Here is a 17,695-nt window from a genome sequence, read left to right as displayed (position 1 = left end):
GTTCCTCCGTTCTTGCTCTAATTGTCCTCGCTCTTGGAAAACTCTGACCAATGGCATCTCCGCGCCCGGCTCCCCCCACCAACCCTGGCTTCCTATTGGCTCCCATTGGCTTGGAGGACTTGGGGCCTGTGGGCCTGGCTCGGCAACTGGCAAATTCTTCCTTGCCGGCGTAGATTCCCGAGCTAAGAAACTGGTTCCGAACCCAACGGAACCCAGCGCGGAGCGACGCTGGGTCACGTGGCCTGCGGCCCCATGACGTTCGGGCTGCGGGGCGTCATCGTGACGTTCGGGCGACCCGCCGAGTGGCCCCGCTGCCTCCGCCACCTGTGCAGTCGCGGTGCTGTCATGGACCTGGGACCGATGCGCAAGGGTTACCGCGGGGACCGAGAGGTGCCGCCGCCCCGCAGGGCCTCCGCAGGGGCGGGGACACAGGGGATCCGAGTCATCTCCGGGGCGGAGGGGAATGGGAGGGATCACCTGGGGTTTCTGGTCCACCCCTTGGGGCTCGGGGTCACCTCCGTGGGAGAAGGGGGTTCAAAGACAATCAAGGGGGAAGGTGTTCTGGGGAAACGAGGATGAAGGTGGACTCCAGAGGCAGCTTGTCATAGGGGCTCACGGCGCGCACTCGGGGGTCTGCCTGGATGAAATCCTGTAGGTCGCTCCGCGCACCCCTTGGGCGGTTTACTCACCTCCCTGGGCCTCAGTTTCCTCACCTGTGAAGTGATAGTACTGACCTCACGGGGATATTATGGACTTTGATATTTGAAAAGTGCCTAGAACAGTGATAATTAGCTTATAAATGTTTGATAAAGAAGTAACACGTGGGGCAGGAGGACTATTTTACACAGGAGGGGAGGAGAAAGCTTCTGGCTCTTACTGCCTTTTCCCTCCTCAGGAGAGAAACCAAGAGAATTATTTTGGAATTGGGGCCCAGGGCCTGGTTACCAAATCTGGTTGCATGTGAGCATTTCCAGAAATGCATGTTAAACATGCAAGTTTTCATTAAACCTCAGACCTACTGAATGAGAATTTACAGGGTGGAGCCCAGGAATCTGTCTTTTTTTTTTAGGCTCCCCAGGTGATAGGTTTGACACCCATGACATGAAACCCTGATTTGTCCATCAGTAGGTGTGGGACCTATTCACCTTTTCGTGTTTTTTGTTACGAGATAGTTGTTATGAGGACTAAATGAGTTAATATTTGAAAAGTGCCTAGAACAGAGCCGTGTACACAGTACGCACTACATGTGTTTGTTAAGTGAAATAAAACTCTCCCTTCCCAGGCATTTGAGGAGACTCAGCTGACCTCCCTGAACCCCATGAAGCAGTTTGCTGCCTGGTTTGAGGAGGCTGTCCAGTGTCCTGACATAGGGGAAGCCAATGCCATGTGTCTTGCTACCTGTACCAGGTAGGCATAGCTGTGGGCCCTTCTGAAGGTGGGTACAGATGAAGTAGGAAACTTAGGAAGCTCTCATTTTGATGGATGACAACTTTATGATTCTAGTTGTGTTATTAACATGCTGTGTGGCCTCAGGCAAGTAACTTGTCCTCTCTGGACCTCAGTGTCCTTACCTCTAAACCAAAGATTAGACTTTACTCAATTCCATTTCAGTGATAAAATGTAGTGCCTCATTCATCTCTGCCCTTGATGCACCCACCCCCCAATACACACAACTTTGTCTCCCGCATCTCCCGGTCTCCCCAGTTCCCATCTGCTTTTTGAGAGGCAGATCTCCTGGAACCTCTCCATAAAGCCCTCTTCCTCTCTTGAAATCTAGCACAGTGCTTGTTTGTGTCATTCATTTGACAATCAGTCATAAACCCCTTGAGACATCTCTTATATTAGCCTCTTATTCAACTCTGCTTGTCCCCTGCTCACTAAAGCATAAGGCCTTGAAGGCAGGGCTCTTGTACTGTGCCCCCAGATATCCCCCAGAGCTAGTTTGCTTGGGCCACCATAACAGAGTACCACAGACTGGGGGGGCTTAAACAACAGAGATTTATTTTCTCACAGTTCCGGAGGCTAGAAGTCCAAGGTCAAGGTGCTGTCAGAGTTGGTCTCTAGTGAGGCCTCTCTTCCTGGCTTACAGATGGACACCTTTTTTGCTGTGTCCTCACATGGCCTTCCCTTTGTGTGTGCAGGGAGAGAGGTCTCTGGTGTCTCTTCCTCTTCTTATAAGGACACCAGTCCTACTAGATTAGAGTCCCACTCTTACGGCCTCATTTAACCTTAATTATCTCCCTAAAGGCCCTACCTGCAAATATAGTCACATTGTGGGTTAGGGCTTCAAAACTGAATTTTAGGGGAACCCAGTTCAGTCCATTACAGAGCCCTAGGCAGTGGTGTCATACTGCACCTCCAGGACAAATTCCCATGGGCAAGCGGGAATGGGCAGCCTGAGTGCACAGACAGTGCAGAATCAGGGGGTACACGTGTAGGGGTGCTCAGACATCCTGTGGGGAGGGGCTCTGACCACAGTGCTCTGCTCTTTGCCGCAGAGATGGGAAACCGTCCGCCCGCATGGTGCTGCTGAAGGGCTTTGGCAAGGACGGCTTCCGCTTCTTCACTAACTTCGAGAGTCGAAAGGGACAAGAGCTGGTGAGGGTTCACGGTAAATCCTTCCTGGGCCTGCAGGGTCCAGCCCTGGCTCATTGGTCACCTTCTCACGCCATAGCTGCCCCAAGCCACTTGCCGGCTGTGCTCAGGCACCATCCCGCCTGCGGGCCTTTGCACTTGCCCTTCTCTCTGCCGTGGATGAGTGCCCTCTGTAGGCACCCCTACCTCCCCATGTTTACCTGAGTAGCGCCTGTTCCTTTGGGTCCAGTCCCCATGTTACCTCCTCAGGAAAGCCTTCTGGACTCCCAGGCTGAGTCAGCCCCTTGCACTGTTTGCAGTCATTATAACTTGAAACTTTCCTTTCTGCCATTTTTTTAGTTTCTAACCATGCATGTATTTATGGGATTATGTGATTAATGTTTGTGTCCTCTGCTAAACCGTAAGCTCCTTGGGGTCAGAGGCTGCATCTGTGGTATCTCTGTTATACCCCCAGCACCTCTCCTGGTGTTGAGCACAGAGTTGGCACTTCGTATGCATTCAATTCGTGAATCCAAAATGAGTACCCTTCCCTGAGTCCAGTGCAGCCAAACATACATTTCTGAGGATTTGCAAATCTATGGGTGAGGGAAATGGCAAGCCTCACTTTGGAGTCCATCTGGCCCATTTACCATGTGAACCTGGGCACGTTACTTAACCTCTCTGAGCCTGTCTCCACACCTGTAAAAGTAGGCCTACCTTTGAGGATTTAAAAATGAGACGTTACAGGACTTCCCTGGTGGCGCAGTGGTTAAGAATCCGCCTGCCAATGCGGAGAACACGGGTTCGAGCCCTGGTCCGGGAAGATCCCACATGCGGCTGAGCAACTAAGCCCATGTGCCACAACTACTGAGCCTGTGCTCTAGAGCCTGCGAGCCACAACTAATGAGCCCACGTGCCACAACTACTGAAGCCCGTGAAGCAACAAGTGAAACCACTGCAACGAGAAGCCCGCGCACCACAAGAGTAGCCCCCACTCGCTGCAACTAGAGAAAGCCCGCGCACAGCAACAAAGACCCAACGCAGCCAAAAATAAATAAATAAATAATAAAATAAATTTGTTTTAAAAAAAAGAGACGTTACAGTAAATGCATCTGCAGTGGACCTGCGCAATGCAGACTCCCTGCCTTCCCCCCATGCTGGAGGCATCCTCACTCCTGTCCTGATGACTGTGGATTCTGTTTCATTTCCAGGACTCTAATCCCTTTGCTTCCCTTGTCTTCTACTGGGAACCCCTAAACCGTCAGGTGAGTATGCATTCCTGGGACAACCTGGGGTGGGCAGGGGTGGGAAGGGCCTGAGTTTATGAATGAACCTGGTGAGGGTCTCCAGGCTGGGCAAACATCCTGCCTTTCAAACGGCTCTCACTTAGCTGGGCTAGCTGGAGTCAGGCGTGACGGGGCAGCGGATAAAGAGAAGAACAGAGAGGACTGGGGCCTGTACTGGTTGGGGGGGCAGGTGGCATTGAATGCCGTCTAACCAGGACCATCCCTGTGCAGGTGCGAGTGGAGGGTCCCGTGAAGAAGCTGCCCGAGGAGGAGGCCGAGTGCTACTTCCACTCCCGCCCCAAGAGCAGCCAGATTGGGGCTGTGGTCAGTCACCAGAGTTCCGTGATCCCCGATCGGGAGGTGAATGGGGCTTCTCCTTAGTCCTCTGGGTGGTAGTGCTTTGGCTCAGCCCCAGAGGCTGTCCCCAGGGGATGCCAGGGCCCGCCCTCTCCAGCAGAGTGAAATGGATGGTCTCCCTGGGGGACGTGGATTTGGAGAGCAGGGAACAGGCCTGCTGTATCTGTCTGACCCTCCCGTTGGACTGTGCCCCTAGAGGGCAGAGGCCGGCCGGCCTTGCTCGCCAGTGTCCTCAGCACCTGGCACGGAGCACATGCTCAGTAAGTGGTGATTAAACGAATCACTGACTGGGTCTGGCCCTTCCTCCATCTCCTTCCCCTGGACAGTATCTGAGAAAGAAAAATGAGGAACTGGAGCAACTCTACCAGGAACAAGAGGTGCCGAAGCCAAAATACTGGTGAGTGATACCTGGTGGTCGTCTAGAAAGGGACCCTGGGACCCTCGTGCTTACTTAAAGCCACCCTGTCCATGGAATTACAGATCTACTCCTTCCCGGCAACCCTTGTTTGACGTACGCCAGCAACTCCCTTCACGGGGCGCTGGGATGGCGCGGAGGGTGGTGGGGTTGCCTGGCTGGAAAAACGCACAGAGCATCGAAGCCTCTGCTTCTCCTTGTAGGGGTGGCTACATCCTGTACCCCCAAGTAATGGAGTTCTGGCAAGGCCAAACCAACCGCCTGCATGACCGGATCGCCTTTCGACGGGGCCTACCGACAGGAGACTCCCCCTTGGGGCCCATGACCCACCGAGGGGAGGAAGACTGGCTCTATGAGAGACTTGCACCCTGACTCCCAGTCTGCTGGCGCTGACTGGGGCTGGGATCCGTGCTGAGAGAGGGTATGGGATCAGGAGCCAGGCCCTTCTAAACTCAACGCATTTCCCTTCCCACCGCTTATATTCAGGGCCCTTCAGAGAGTTCTCTGTAGTCAGCTGGTCTAGTGGAGTCTAACAGTGGCATGGACAATCACAAATGTAAAATAATCCCGTAATTATTCTTGACCTTAACTATGATTTATTGGAATAGCTCCCTCTAGGGGTAGCATCTGGTGTGATTCCCTTTTCTGGTGACAGGGGGTGGGCCCACAGCAGCCTTGTCTGTTATCACGTGACAGTCATACCGGCCAAAGCCCATTGGTCCCAGCAGAAGCACCTGAGGCAATCTAGCCAACTGGTTTTTCTTGTCACCAATTTGAAATTTGAAACGGAGGGACTCAGAGCATAGGAGTGTTTGTAGCCAAGTCAATAATGGCCGCCTAGAAGCAACAGCCTCTGGTTGCTGCTCTTGCAGCTCCCTCAGCAGTCCCTGGATCCCTCCTTCCCGTGTCTGGGTTGTGCAATTCCTCCTCCTACCTCAGAAAACCCATTATCTCTTTAAAAAAAAAAATTTTTTTTTTTCTGCTTAGACTAGCCATTATCTATTTGTGTTGCTTGCAACGAAAAGAACCTTAACTAACTCATTTACTAATAGGATATTTTTATACCACTTACCCAACTGATAGCTGCCTTCCATTATCCGAAGCACAGCAATGTGGAAAAGAGACTAAATTTATTCTCTGTAGCTCCAAAGGACCCATAGGTGGAAGCTGCACGGAAGTAGATTTCATCTCAATATGGGAAGAGATTTCAAACAATTGGGGCTGCCTAGGAGGGTGTAGGTTAGGTAATGAGTGCTCTGTCACTGTCAGACAGGAGTTTTGTAGAAGGAACTCGTGCTGGTACCTATGTATCAGGAAGCTTTTCATCAAGCTTTACTTTCCATATTTGGTTATAAAAACTATATGTATGTGAAATACATATATACATACATTTATATGTATTTTACTTTCCAGGTATAAAATTAAATAACAGAGATTATACTTTTCTGACACTCACACATCCTTTTACCACCCCCCCCCCACCCCCGCACCTGATGATGACTCCTAGATCACTGGTTTTCATCCTCACTGGAATTACCGAGGAGCTTTAAAAACCGTGGTGCCTGGTCCCACCCTCAGAGATGATTTGACCAGTGTGAGTGCAGCCCAGACTTGGGGAAGTTTAAAAGGTCCTCGGGGAATTCTGTGCAGCCGAGGTTGAGACCCCCCGGTAGTAGATGCTTGCTACTTGCAGTGTGGTCCACAGGCCAGCAGCATCAGCATCACCTGGGAGCCCAGCCCAGACCCACCGAATCTCACTCAGCTTTCAACAAGACCACCCGCACCCCCAGGTGACCCAATGCACCAGCCTCAACTTCTAAACCAACCGCCTCCCGCCCTCACAATTGGATTCTTCAGTCACCCTTGGCTGAGGCCTGTGCTGAGCTGTAGTATTGGCTTTCCTCGAGCCCAAGTCTGGTGACCAGGGACAACCTGAGTGAGTGGCCTACAGGCTGCGGAGAGGAGCCAGGCTGGGCAAATGTTTGCTGTGACTAAGCCAGGATCAGAGAACTATTTGTACACATTGGCCTTGAGCTTGCCACCCTGTAAACTGCTTCATTCCACTGCATGGGCGTGTGCTTCCGTGTCTGTTACTGACTGCCTCCTCCAAGGGCGGCCCTCTGGGTGTTGGCCCCCCTTAAGCCTGGCTTAAGCCAACACTAATCCTGTGGCCACCTGCAGGAGAGGGTGCTGGGGTGCCCTTCCCTACTGTGTCCTGTTTGCATTGTTGGGGGCTGTGTATCCCCCCTGCTTTGGGCCTGGTCTCAGCTGTTCCTTTCCTCTCCTCTGTCTGACAGTCACTGTGCCAAGTCTATAATAAAAGCTCGTCAGCATGATATTAATGTTCAATCTAGCCGGGTCTCGTCCCCGCCCCCCAGGACTGAGGGGAGTTGGGGAATTAAACAACTCCTCCCAACTGGCTTCTCCCCTCCTGGAGGTTGGGCGTCCAGCAGGGGGAGCCCGAAGCCCAGGGTTGGCCCCTCCTGGGCGGCGCAGGCCAGTTCTGGTCGGCCCTCCCTGCCTCCCCCTTTCCCCCTTTCCACGCCTGGGTCTTGTCCCAGTGAAACTGTGGTTGATAACCCGTAGCCTCTCCCAGCTCCCGCACATATTTGCACCCTTGCTTCCTCCTCTGGCCTCGTGAAAACTTGCAGCCGCCTTGGCTCTGACTCCCTGGGCAGCCAGGTCTCCCTTTGGCTTTTAGTACGACTCCCTGGGCAGCCAGGTCTCCCTTTGGCTTTTAGTACCTCCCCCCACCCCCATTCATCCATCCCCCAGCTTAGGGATATATGTGGAGTTTCCCTGGAAGATTACGTGGACATCACTTTGGGCCGTGGAGTGGGGTGGTAAGCATGGGGCAGGGGGGCCTGCAGACTCTCTCACCTAAGAGGGGTGGTGGTGCATGCGTTGCCAGCATGAGATAGAACCACGGGTCAGTGGCCCAGGGCCCAACCTCACCCCCCCTTGCCTCAGGGAACCTCAGGATGGCTGAAGTGGCAGGTCCCTATGGTCTGGGGTCACAGGGGACACTCACCCTTGAAGCTGGTTGACTTTCCCTCACTGGTTCCAGAGTCTGGGCAGCCCCATCGGATGGTGCTCGCCTTCCAGGATCCCGAGGCCCAGGCATAACCCCACCTCCCCTTCTGCAGAAGGTGACTGTGCTCCTTTCCTTGTTCTGAGCCTCAGTTTCCCTTCCCTGAGCAGATAAAAATCAAGTGTGGAAGGGGCTGTGTGGTGCAGCAGTCAAGTGCACAGCTCTGGCCTCCGTCCCAGCTCAGCCACTGCAAGCCTTGACCTAGGGCTAGTGACTTGACCTCTCTAAGCCTCAGCTAATGCACCTGGAAAACTGGAAAACAGCGATAATGACAGCACCTGTGATGAGAGAGTTAAAGGAGGACCCTCGTGGAGGACTTGTCACAGGGCCTGGCCTGTTAGAAGCCCTCTGTGAGTGTCAGCTGCTAACCCTAGGCAGAGCTGCAGCCCTGAGAAAGTCAGCTCCTCCATGGGAGGCTTTATGGACTGAGTGATTGATGGGACCCTAGAAAGTTCCATGTGGTGGGGAGGGATGGGGAAGAGGCTTTGGGGAAGGCGGCACACCTGAGCCCGCCTTCCCTCCCTCCGGCCCCTGGTCTCCCACACTCATCCTCAGAGTTCCCTCTGGCCTGGGTGAGGCCACCTAACAAAGGCACCCTTGTACAGGTCTGTTTGTTTTGGTAAATTTCCTGAGTAACCTCCCTGGGGTGGCCCAGTAGCCTGCGAGGAGTTGACCTGGAAGCCACAGAATCACATTGTTTAGTTGTCACCTTGGTCTCTCTCTGTTCCCACCATGAGCTCCAGAGATTTGGCCAATTTTTTCCAGTGCTCGGCTCCTGGGTCTGGACCTAACAGCATAGGGAGTAAGCTCTCTCCATGTCCTTAAACGGTAGCTGTGGGCTATGGTGGAGTTCCTTCATAAAGGAAGGGGAAGGAAACCGATATTCACTGGGCACCTACTATAGGACTACTTACGGGCCACTTAATACTGACCACACCCTGTGAAATAGGTATTATTACAGTCCGTTTTACAGAAGAGGAAACTGAGGCTCAGAGGAGGTGTTTTTTGTTATTGTTGCTGTTGCTGCTTTTTTTTTTTTTTAATGTTCCCCCAAATCACACAGCTACTAAGGGGGGAACTAGAATTTGAATCTGGATCCCAAACCAAACCACTGAGATTTTGGGATTGGTCACCAAAGTTCTACTCCATTCTCTTGGAGCCCCTGACAGCCTCTCTTGCTGAGGTGTAACCAGCTCCCTCCTTCACTCTCTTCATCTCCAGATGCTAAAGATGGCTTGGTGGTGAAGTTAGTGACCCAGGTATTACATTTTTACACCTGGGGACACTTCCTGGTGCTTGAAAGGAATAGTTTGAACACAAAGTAAAAAAGAATAAAGGCATGAAAAACAGCATCTCAGTAAATGCAAGACAAGAGCATAAATAGGTTCTCTGCTTTTGCAGCATTGTTTATTACAAAAAGAAACCTACGATGATTTTTTTTAAACAAAGTTCAAGGCTGCAGGACTCATCTCTGAGGCTGATCCATCTTAAATACTAGCAGGGGGAGGAGGGCTCCTGTCAGAGCCTCCCACCCCGTTTCTGAGTTTGGACCCGCGGGGCAGTGTAGCTTTCCTTTGAGGGTATGTGCAGGAACCCACGGGGTCCCTAATCTGGCCTTCTGCAGCACCCCCTAGGGAGTGCCATGGTTGCCCTCCCCCTGCACACCTGGGAGCAAAGTTCCAGGAAGTTTCCCACCTGAGTTAGGAGGTGAGCTCAAGTTCAGCATCTCTGCCTCAGCTCCAGGAAGCCACCCCGCATCACGTGGCTTCTGGAAAATGCACTCTTAGAATGGATCCAGAGAATAATCACAGGTAGAGAAAGTAGAGGGAGCAGCAATTCAAACTCACCCTTGACCCTGTGCCCCAGGAGCGGGTGAGGTCTGTCCAGCTCCCTGTTCCATTCCTTCCACGCCCACCTCCCTGCTGGTGCTTCCACCTCTTCGAGGAGGGCTGTCCTTCCTGAGTGGGACTTTTCATCCTTGAACTGGAGTGCCTTTGTGTGTGGTGGGGGAGGGCGGGAGGACCTGGGATCTCTCAGGCCTTCCAGAAAGCTGGAGCACATAAATACAAACCTAAAACCAGACGTTTCCTGCCAGCAGGCATCAACTGCCCCCGAGGCTTCAGCTGTGGCCAAAGAGGCCAGCGTGGCGAGCTCCTGTCTCAGATCCAGCTGATGGCAGGGAGTGGGGAGGTGCTAGCATCCTCCTTGGCCCCCTTCACTGTCCTTTGCCCTCCCTGTCATCAAAGAGGTTGGGGTTCTCTGCTAGCGTGGCTCGGACTTTTTTCTTCTCCTTGAAGCGGCCTGAATTGGAGACTTTGACGTGCTTGCCCTTCGTGTTCTTGTCCACAATCTTCTCCAGGCGGGTGTTAAAGTTGCTGTTGGGGCCCCCGCCATCAGGCCTTGGGGGCTCTGCGCCGCCCTCAGTTTGGGTGTAGGTGTCAGGGATCTCATACAGCACCTTGGGAGTGGATTTCTTTTTCCGGAGGAAGGTCAGCTTCCACCAACCAACTTCGGTCATGGTGCTCTCAGACCCGAGGGTGGGGCTTTCTGCAGGAGCAGGGGGTGTAGAGAAAGGGGTCAGTGGGGAGAAGGGGCGGGGGCCTCGGAGCAGCCCTTTCTAGTCTCCCAAACGTGGGCTCTTTTCATAGCCTGGGCTTGAAAGAATTGAAGCCTGGGGCCAAATGAACCCAGGGTTCAGGTAGGTGATGCAATACTTTTGGGGTATATCAGGAGAGAGAGGGGTCTGGGGAAGGGGTGGCCAAGAAGACATCCATGGGGAAGCCATCTGAGCCAGGCGGAGGGGGCAAGGGGACAAGCAAACACCACTGCCAAGCAGCTTTGACACTCCAGGCCCCTTGGGGCTGCAGGAAGGGGAACAGCTCGCCCAGTCACACAGCAACAAGGCCTTTGCCACATTCCCATGCTCTTCCTGCTATACCGCCAGGACCTGCTGCCAGGAATGGACAGATGGTCAGCTGGTATCAGACGGACAGAAACACCCTGTGCATTTTACTTGGAATTCATTACAAGATTAAATAGGATTTGTGATGTTCAGAGTAATTTGGACTTCCCAGTGGTCACCACCACGACTAAATGAGCAGCCGGGGTTTTTCTAAGGGGGAGAAATGTCAGGCTGGGAGCGGGAAGTCCCGAGGACTGTTCCAGCCTCGTGACCTCTGGCAAGTGACTTCTCTGGACCTCAGCGTCCTCACCCGTCCCTTTCAGCCCTAACATTTAGCTCTAACGTTAATCCCTGCCCATGAGGTAGACATGCTTTGCAAAGTATTCAATAAAATTTATGCTAATGTGATAATTATTGAGGGGTGGCTCCCCTTCCCCATACGGCTTCCACAAGGACAGGGGTTTGAAGGGGACCTGAACATTTGGAAGGAAGTTTGGTGTGGCCAAGAGGTACATGTGGGATCTGGTCTTCACAGGCTGGACCCTCCCTAAGGATGCCCCACCAGAGGTGGGGCAAGGGGGCTGAAATCCAGCCTTCTCCCCTGACAACATAATGTGTTGTGACACAGCTGTGGCCTAGCCTTTTACTAATTTCCACAAAGTTGCCGCCTGAGCTAGTGGAACTTCTGGCAGATGAAGTTGCCTGGACAGCACAAGAAGAAGAGAGCATAGGCTGGAGGAATTAAGATCAATGAAAAAGCAGGCAGAGCAATGAGAAATGGAGACATCTCTGGGCCTGGAGGGGTTGGTGGTCTTGTTCTCAGGACTCCGTGGCGTGGGCTGTGAAAGTCCTGAGGAGGAGGGTGCGATAGCCACAGTACACAGTACAGAAAGCTAGGTGGTCAGCCGGCCTAAGCCCAGGCAAACGTGTCACCTCCTTTTACAAACTGATGGTCTTGGGAATTCCCTGGCGGTCCAGTGGTTAGGACCCCATGGTTTCACTGCTGAGGGCCCGAGGGCCTGGGTTCAGTCCCTGGTTGGGGAACTAAGATCCCGCAAGCCGTGGCCAAAAAAACCAAAAAACAAACAAACAAAAAAACCCTGATAATAAAAAAAAAAAAAAAAACCCTGATGGTCTTAACTACATTTACATTTTCTAAAAAGACCAGAAAGAAATATGACAAATGATTAATATTGGTTTTCTTTATGTAGAAGGAATAGGGGATGTTTTCTCCTCTCCAATTTTTGATTCCCAGATTTTCCATAATGAGTCTGGATTTCCTTTAGAGGGGGAGCATATCAAGTTCAGAAAAAATGAAAGCAGGATACTGACCTCGGCTTGGAATGAATTGCGTGCCTGCCTCCATGGCCCCCTTGTTGCGGTCATCCCCTGGCCCTCCGTATACCCATCCCCTTGCCCAAAGCAGATGCCCAGTGGATTGCTTCCCACCTCTCTGTCCAGGAAGCAGATCCCACTTTGTCAGCTCTGTCCCTCGAGCTGAGCTCAAGTAGCAAGAGAATCCCAGGGAAATCTAGTGCAGCTCCCAGTTAGAAAGTGAAGGAGGGGTGAGTAGTCAGGTAAATACCTTCAGGGCACCCTGGAGAGGTGAGCGCACCAAGGGGACAGCCTGAGAGCTTTGCTTTGGCAGTCTGCCCCACCTGGGCTGAGCACAGCCTTGCACAGAACTTGGTGTGCCAGGATGGGTTTCTGGAAGGAGTTGTGGGGAGGGCTGGGAAGGAGGGACAGGGCGCTTGCTTGGCCTGTGGGTGCCCCAGTCACCACCTGGTCCGGGGCAAAGTCCACAGCCCCACCACCTCCCACTGCCAAGGAACGTGGGGAGTGGAGGATACAGCTCCTGAACCGACAGTAACCAGCAAACTGCCTAGCTCCATGAGGGGAAGTGGCCTCTGCTTGTGCCAGTTAAAACATACCCACTTTAACAGGTATTTGGACTTGGCATCCACAGGGCTTAACTCTCCTTGGCGTAAAGGGAGCGACAGATCACAAGGAACTTGTCAGAAAACCACAGAGAGAGGTCAGAATAGCCCTCGGACCCTGCCCTGGAGCCTCTACCACGGCACCAAGGCACTGGTGCCCTTGTCTCCTGGCCTTGAACTCTGGTCTCTCCAAGATGCTTTTTGCTACGCTTTGCTGTCCCTTCTGTCCAGGAGGACATGCGTGCACCAGTAAGCAGGTGTTTGGCCCTCTAGGCCAGCCTGACCTGTGGAAATCTGAACTTGCAGAACAGATAAATTAGTAGACTATTCTTTGTTTTACAAGATAACCTGGCTATAAGATTCTTTTAAATAGTGAGCTACCCCAAAGTAGTGTAAAATCTGATTTGCTTTAGAAAAAAAAAAAAGTGACACAATAGCCAAACTTCCCAGGTATCCAAAGTTGCAAAGAGCCAGATGCCTAAAGCCACATGTCCATGTCTAGTCACAGGAGGCTAGGGGGGCATGGGCGGAGGGAAGGTACTTGGGATTTTGAGCAGACGCAGCATTTGGTGACACGTCTGCTTGTGCAGGACCCTGAGCAGGCCGGCGCTGAGGGCAGGACCCTTGCCCCGGGGCCTTGCCACCCATGGGATGATAGAAATCAGCCCTGAAGCTGTAAGCTACACCTCTGCTGTTTGCACAGCTTGGGAACCCACAAAGGGCCTCACGGGACAGCCTGCCACCCCCTGCCTATGGTGGTCAGCACCCTGGCATGCATTAGGCACCCCAGGACAGCCCCCACCATGCCAGCTGGGTTCTGTGAGCTCCCCTAAGGGCCTTGCCCAGACTGGGCTAGGCTCCTTCTCAGCTGGGACAAGTTAACCATTGACAGGGGTGAAGGTGGAAGGGTGGAGGGGGATTGAGGGAGCAAGTCAGCATCCATGTTGCAAGACAAAACTCAGAACCCCCATCCCCCATCTCTCTGCAGGACCCCTGTGGTACTCCTTCACTCTGCGTGAGACTGGGGGACCCTGGATAGGACAGGGAGATGGTCCTACCGGCCAGCCAGAAACATCCTCCAGGCTGGGGGGTAGGAGATGGTAGGCTCCAGCTCAGCAAGAGTTAACAGAGCACTGCTCTGGAGTTAAACTTTCCCAGAAGGAGCTCTCTTGGAGGCCTGGATTGACTCCAAGAAGCCAGTGGGATGAGTGGAGTTCTGCCTGCCCACCTAGCGAGAGATGGGGGCCTGCGTGCCTGGGTCCCCCTCCCAGCTGGGCTTGTCAGCTGTGGAGGCAGAACTGGGTCCCCTGACAGAGGTCTGTGCCTTGGTTTCCCCTCCTGCCCACCCTCTGCCTGTACCTGTGATCCCGACTGCTCCGGGCTGGAGGCGAGAGCTTCCCTAGAGAAGGAGCTGAGTGGAGGAGCTGCCCCGAGGCAGACTGAGGGAGGTAGGGGTGCCTCCGGGGTGCCACGCCAGGCAAGGCTCAGGCCAGGAGAGCTGAGTAGGGGCAGCTGTGCGGCAGGTGAGAGAGAAACAGGTGCAGGAGCGGGTACCTGCTGGGCGCTGCAGCTCCAGGAGTCAAGGTGAACCTGAAACCCAGCCCTTCCCGGCTAAGTAAACAGAAGCAGAGGCTGGCTTGGCTGATGAATATTCATCACCCCAGAAATCCAACCCCAGCAACACCCCCCACCCCCCGCACCCACCCAGAAGCCAGGGTCCTCCAGGGACCGCCCAGCCAGAAGGAGGCAATCCTGAGAGAAGTCTGAGGTGGGGAGAACACGGGAGCCTCTCTCCTCAGCTTCCCCACTCTCAGGTGCCTGGTGGCACCCCCCAGCCATAAGCAAGGTCACCCCCACCCATTTCATGCCCCAAAGAGACCAGACCCTTCCCCGGAATGAACTGCCGCCTGGACATCGCCCCGGGCACAGTTGGGGAAGGGTTAAGGGCCGCTGCTCGCATTGGCTGGGAGGGACGGGGTGCACCCAGCTCCTTTGAACTCCGGAGTCGAAACCAGTCCCTGGTTAAACTGGTTGGCAGACCGGTTCCCAGGCTGTCTGCTCCCACCCCAAGCCTTAGGCGGGTGCTGGCTGGGGGGCTGTGGCTGCCTCCTGACCTGAAGGGCCTTCCTCCAGATTTCCCTGGAGGTGGGGTTGGGTTGTACCAGCCCCTCCTTAGGCCAGGTTCTCCAGACCCACCCCAGCCTCAGGCATCCTCATCCCCTCCTCCCTCGCTTAGAAGTAGGCTTCAAAGACTTTGAGGTCCTACCTTCCTCCATGCACCGTGTCCCGTTCCAGGCTCAGAGCGAGGCACTGGGTAGAGAAAAGGCATACGATTCCTTCTATCCCTGGCTCTCCCTCCAGGTTACATTTTAATTCTAATTAACCAACTCTCAGACCTGCCCTACCATCTCCAACCCTGCATCTACTCGGTTCCGCTTCTCATGGCCTCTTGAGTTCGTGTTTGCCTCCATCCTAAATATCCCCTTGTGCCCCTAGGCCTCAGGCGGACAGTCCTTCAAAGGCTCCCCACGGCCCATAGTGGAAAAGACTTGGCCTGGCCCTCCTAGGAAGGGGCCTCTGCAGCCTCCTCTTCCAACACTCCCTGAATGTGCACATGAGGTCTTTCTCTGCCTACCTTCCTGGGTGCAGAAGCTGCCTAACAGGACGAGATTAGGAATGGCCTCTCCACCCCCTGAGTAAACCAAGACAAACTCCTATTCATCCCTCAAGGCCTAAATTAATTATTATGCCCCCTGCTCCACCAGGAATTTTCTTGTTCCAACAGGGCTTACTCACATGCTTCTATTTAACATGCTATATACCACGATTGATTAAATGTGTATACACACTCACACATATATACATATATAGTATTATTTTTTAATTTATTTATTCATTTATTTATTTTGGGCTGCTTTGGGTCTTCGTTGTTGCTTGCAGGCTTTTACTAGTTGCGGCGAGCTGGGGCTACTCTTCATTGAGGTGCGCGGACCCCTCATTGCGGTGGCTTCTCTTGCTGTGGAGCACAGGCTCTAGGCACGCGGGCTCAGTAGTTGTGGCTCACGGGTTCTGGAGTGCAGGCTCAGTAGTTGTGGCACACGGGCTGAGTTGCTCTGCGGCACGTGGGATCTTCCCGGACCAGGGCTCGATCCCGTGTCCCCTGCATTGGCAGGTGGATTCTTAACCACTGCACCACCAGGGAAGTCCACGTGTATAGTATTGTAATGATCTAGTCATGTATTTGCCTCCCTTATAGACTGTTAGCTCCTTGAGCCCAGAGTTATCTATCACTGATACTGACCTGATACATAGCAGGTACTTAATGCAAACTTTAAAATACAAATAAGAGGGGCTTCCCTGGTGGCGCAGTGGTTGAGAATCTGCCTGCCAATGCAGGGGACACGGGTTCAAGCCCTGGTCTGGGAAGATCCCACATGCCGCGGAGCAGCTAGGCCCGTGAGCCACAACTACTGAGCCTGCGCGTCTGGAGCCTGTGCTCCCAACAAGAGAGCCCGCGATAGTGAGAGGCCCGCGCACGGCGATGAAGAGTGGCCCCCGCTTGCCACAACTAGAGAAAAGCCCTCACACAGAAACGAAGACCCAACACAGCCAAAAATAAATTAATTAACTAATTAAAAAAAAAAAAAGAAACTGCCGAAGTGTTTAAAAAAAAATACAAATACAGGGCTTCCCTGGTGGCGCAGTGGTTGAGAATCTGCCTGCCAATGCAGGGGACGCAGGTTCGAGCCCTGGTCTGGGAAGATCCCACATGCCGCGGAGCAACTCGGCCCGTGAGCCACAATTACTGAGCCTGCGCGTCTGGAGCCTGTGCTTGGCAACCAGAGGCCGCGATAGTGAGAGGCCCGCGCACCGCGATGAAGAGTGGCCCCCGCTTGTCACAACTAGAGAAAGCCCTCGCACAGAAACGAAGACCCAACACAGCCATACATACATACATACATAAAAAGAATGTAAGCAGACAAGAATAGCATTAAAAAAAATTAAAATTAAAATTAAAAAAAAAAAATACAAATACAAATAAGAGGGACTTCCCTGGTGGCACAGTGGTTAAGAATCCGCCTGCCAATGCAGGGCACACCGGTTTGATCCCTGGTCTGGGAAGATCCCACATGCTGCGGAGCAAATAAGCCCGTGCGCCACAACTACTGAGCCTGTGTGCCATAACTACTGAAGCCTGCGCGCCTAGAGCCCATGTTCTGCAACAAGAGAAGCCACGGCAATGAGAAGCCCGTGGACCGCAACAAAGAGTAGCCCCTCTCGCCGCAACTAGAAAAAGCCCGCGCGCAGCAATGAAAACCCAACGCAGACAAAAATAAATTAATTAATTACTTAATTTAAAAAAATATAAATGAGATACAGAAGTATTGTCTTTAAGAAATTCTTAATGTAGCCACTTGCCTTTGTCCTACTCTCCCTGGGGCAGGTAAATGTGAGAGAAAACCCATTTATTTCACTTCTTGTGGTTTCAGCTGCACCAGGCTTGCTGATACGTTATCAGTTCCCCTGGGGTCTATGTGAATTGAGGATATTACTTTGTAAGGTTCTCCTGCCTCTCATGAGAGGTACACACAGTCGTCCCAAGAAGGTTTCTAGATCTGTCACTTTCTCTGAAAGCCTAGTCTTTTTGAGAGTGGATGTCCAGTCCAGAAGACACCAGAAGAGGCTAAAAACTTAACTCAGGTGTTGGGAAGATACTGGAAGGATGATGGGATGAGCACTGGCCTGTAGGACTGTAACCAAGGGCCAGGACAGCATTTCCATCTGTAGGAGGAAGTGGCTTGTTCTGGAAGCGCTCACTGCCCCCGCTCCAAAACTCAGGGCTTTCTGATGTGTGGGACCCAGGAGGGCAGAATTCTGTTCTCTCAGCTCCAGTCTGGAGGATGCGCCCCAGTGGGTGGGATTCAGTGGATACCCACGTAGCCTGCCCTTCGAAGAATGCCAGCAGGGCCAGGTGCAGGGGTAGAGGCCCGCCCCAGCTCCCCTTCCTGGGAGGGACCAGCCTGGGAAGTCAGGCCCAACCCCTGACCTTTGGTAGGTTTGTTTCTGGGAGGAGCAGGGTTGGGTGGGGAGTTTGAGATAAGGCTATAAACTATGAATATCCCTTAAACAGAT

The 17,695-nt window shown here is 53.1% G+C and overlaps 2 protein-coding genes across 5 annotated transcripts; one reads left to right on the top strand and one right to left on the bottom strand.

Moving 5' to 3' along the window:
* Positions 1-115: 115 nt before the first annotated feature.
* On the top strand, positions 116-6,968 carry PNPO (pyridoxamine 5'-phosphate oxidase). 2 transcript variants are annotated; one of them, XM_082443361.1, is made up of 7 exons: positions 116-390; positions 1,283-1,407; positions 2,499-2,598; positions 3,786-3,839; positions 4,092-4,184; positions 4,544-4,614; positions 4,836-6,968. In XM_082443361.1, the coding sequence occupies exons 1-7, from the start codon at positions 253-255 to the stop codon at positions 5,002-5,004; spliced, it is 750 nt and encodes a 249-aa protein (XP_082299487.1). In that variant the 5' UTR covers positions 116-252; the 3' UTR covers positions 5,005-6,968. The 2 variants fall into 2 exon arrangements, with proteins under 2 accessions (XP_082299487.1, XP_082299486.1); XM_082443360.1 differs by having other exon boundaries at positions 4,092-4,220.
* A 2,136-nt stretch (positions 6,969-9,104) lies between these two features.
* On the bottom strand, positions 9,105-14,197 carry PRR15L (proline rich 15 like). Of its 3 annotated transcripts, none has more exons than XM_082440888.1 (2): positions 13,922-14,197; positions 9,105-10,270 (listed from the first exon to the last, which is right to left on the bottom strand). In XM_082440888.1, exon 2 carries the CDS (start codon positions 10,239-10,241, stop codon positions 9,939-9,941), a length of 303 nt encoding a protein of 100 aa, XP_082297014.1. In that variant the 5' UTR covers positions 10,242-10,270; positions 13,922-14,197; the 3' UTR covers positions 9,105-9,938. The 3 variants fall into 3 exon arrangements, with proteins under 3 accessions (XP_082297014.1, XP_082297015.1, XP_082297013.1); XM_082440889.1 differs by having other exon boundaries at positions 14,117-14,140; XM_082440887.1 differs by lacking the exon at positions 13,922-14,197 and adding an exon at positions 11,958-13,901.
* Between the last annotated feature and the right edge of the window lie 3,498 nt (positions 14,198-17,695).

Source organism: Balaenoptera physalus (assembly GCF_965194825.1).
Source record: "Balaenoptera physalus genome assembly, chromosome: 20".
NCBI classification, from domain to species: Eukaryota; Metazoa; Chordata; class Mammalia; order Artiodactyla; family Balaenopteridae; genus Balaenoptera; species Balaenoptera physalus.
The sequence above is the reverse complement of the archived record's forward strand: the minus strand, read 5'-3'. Positions and strand labels throughout refer to the sequence as shown.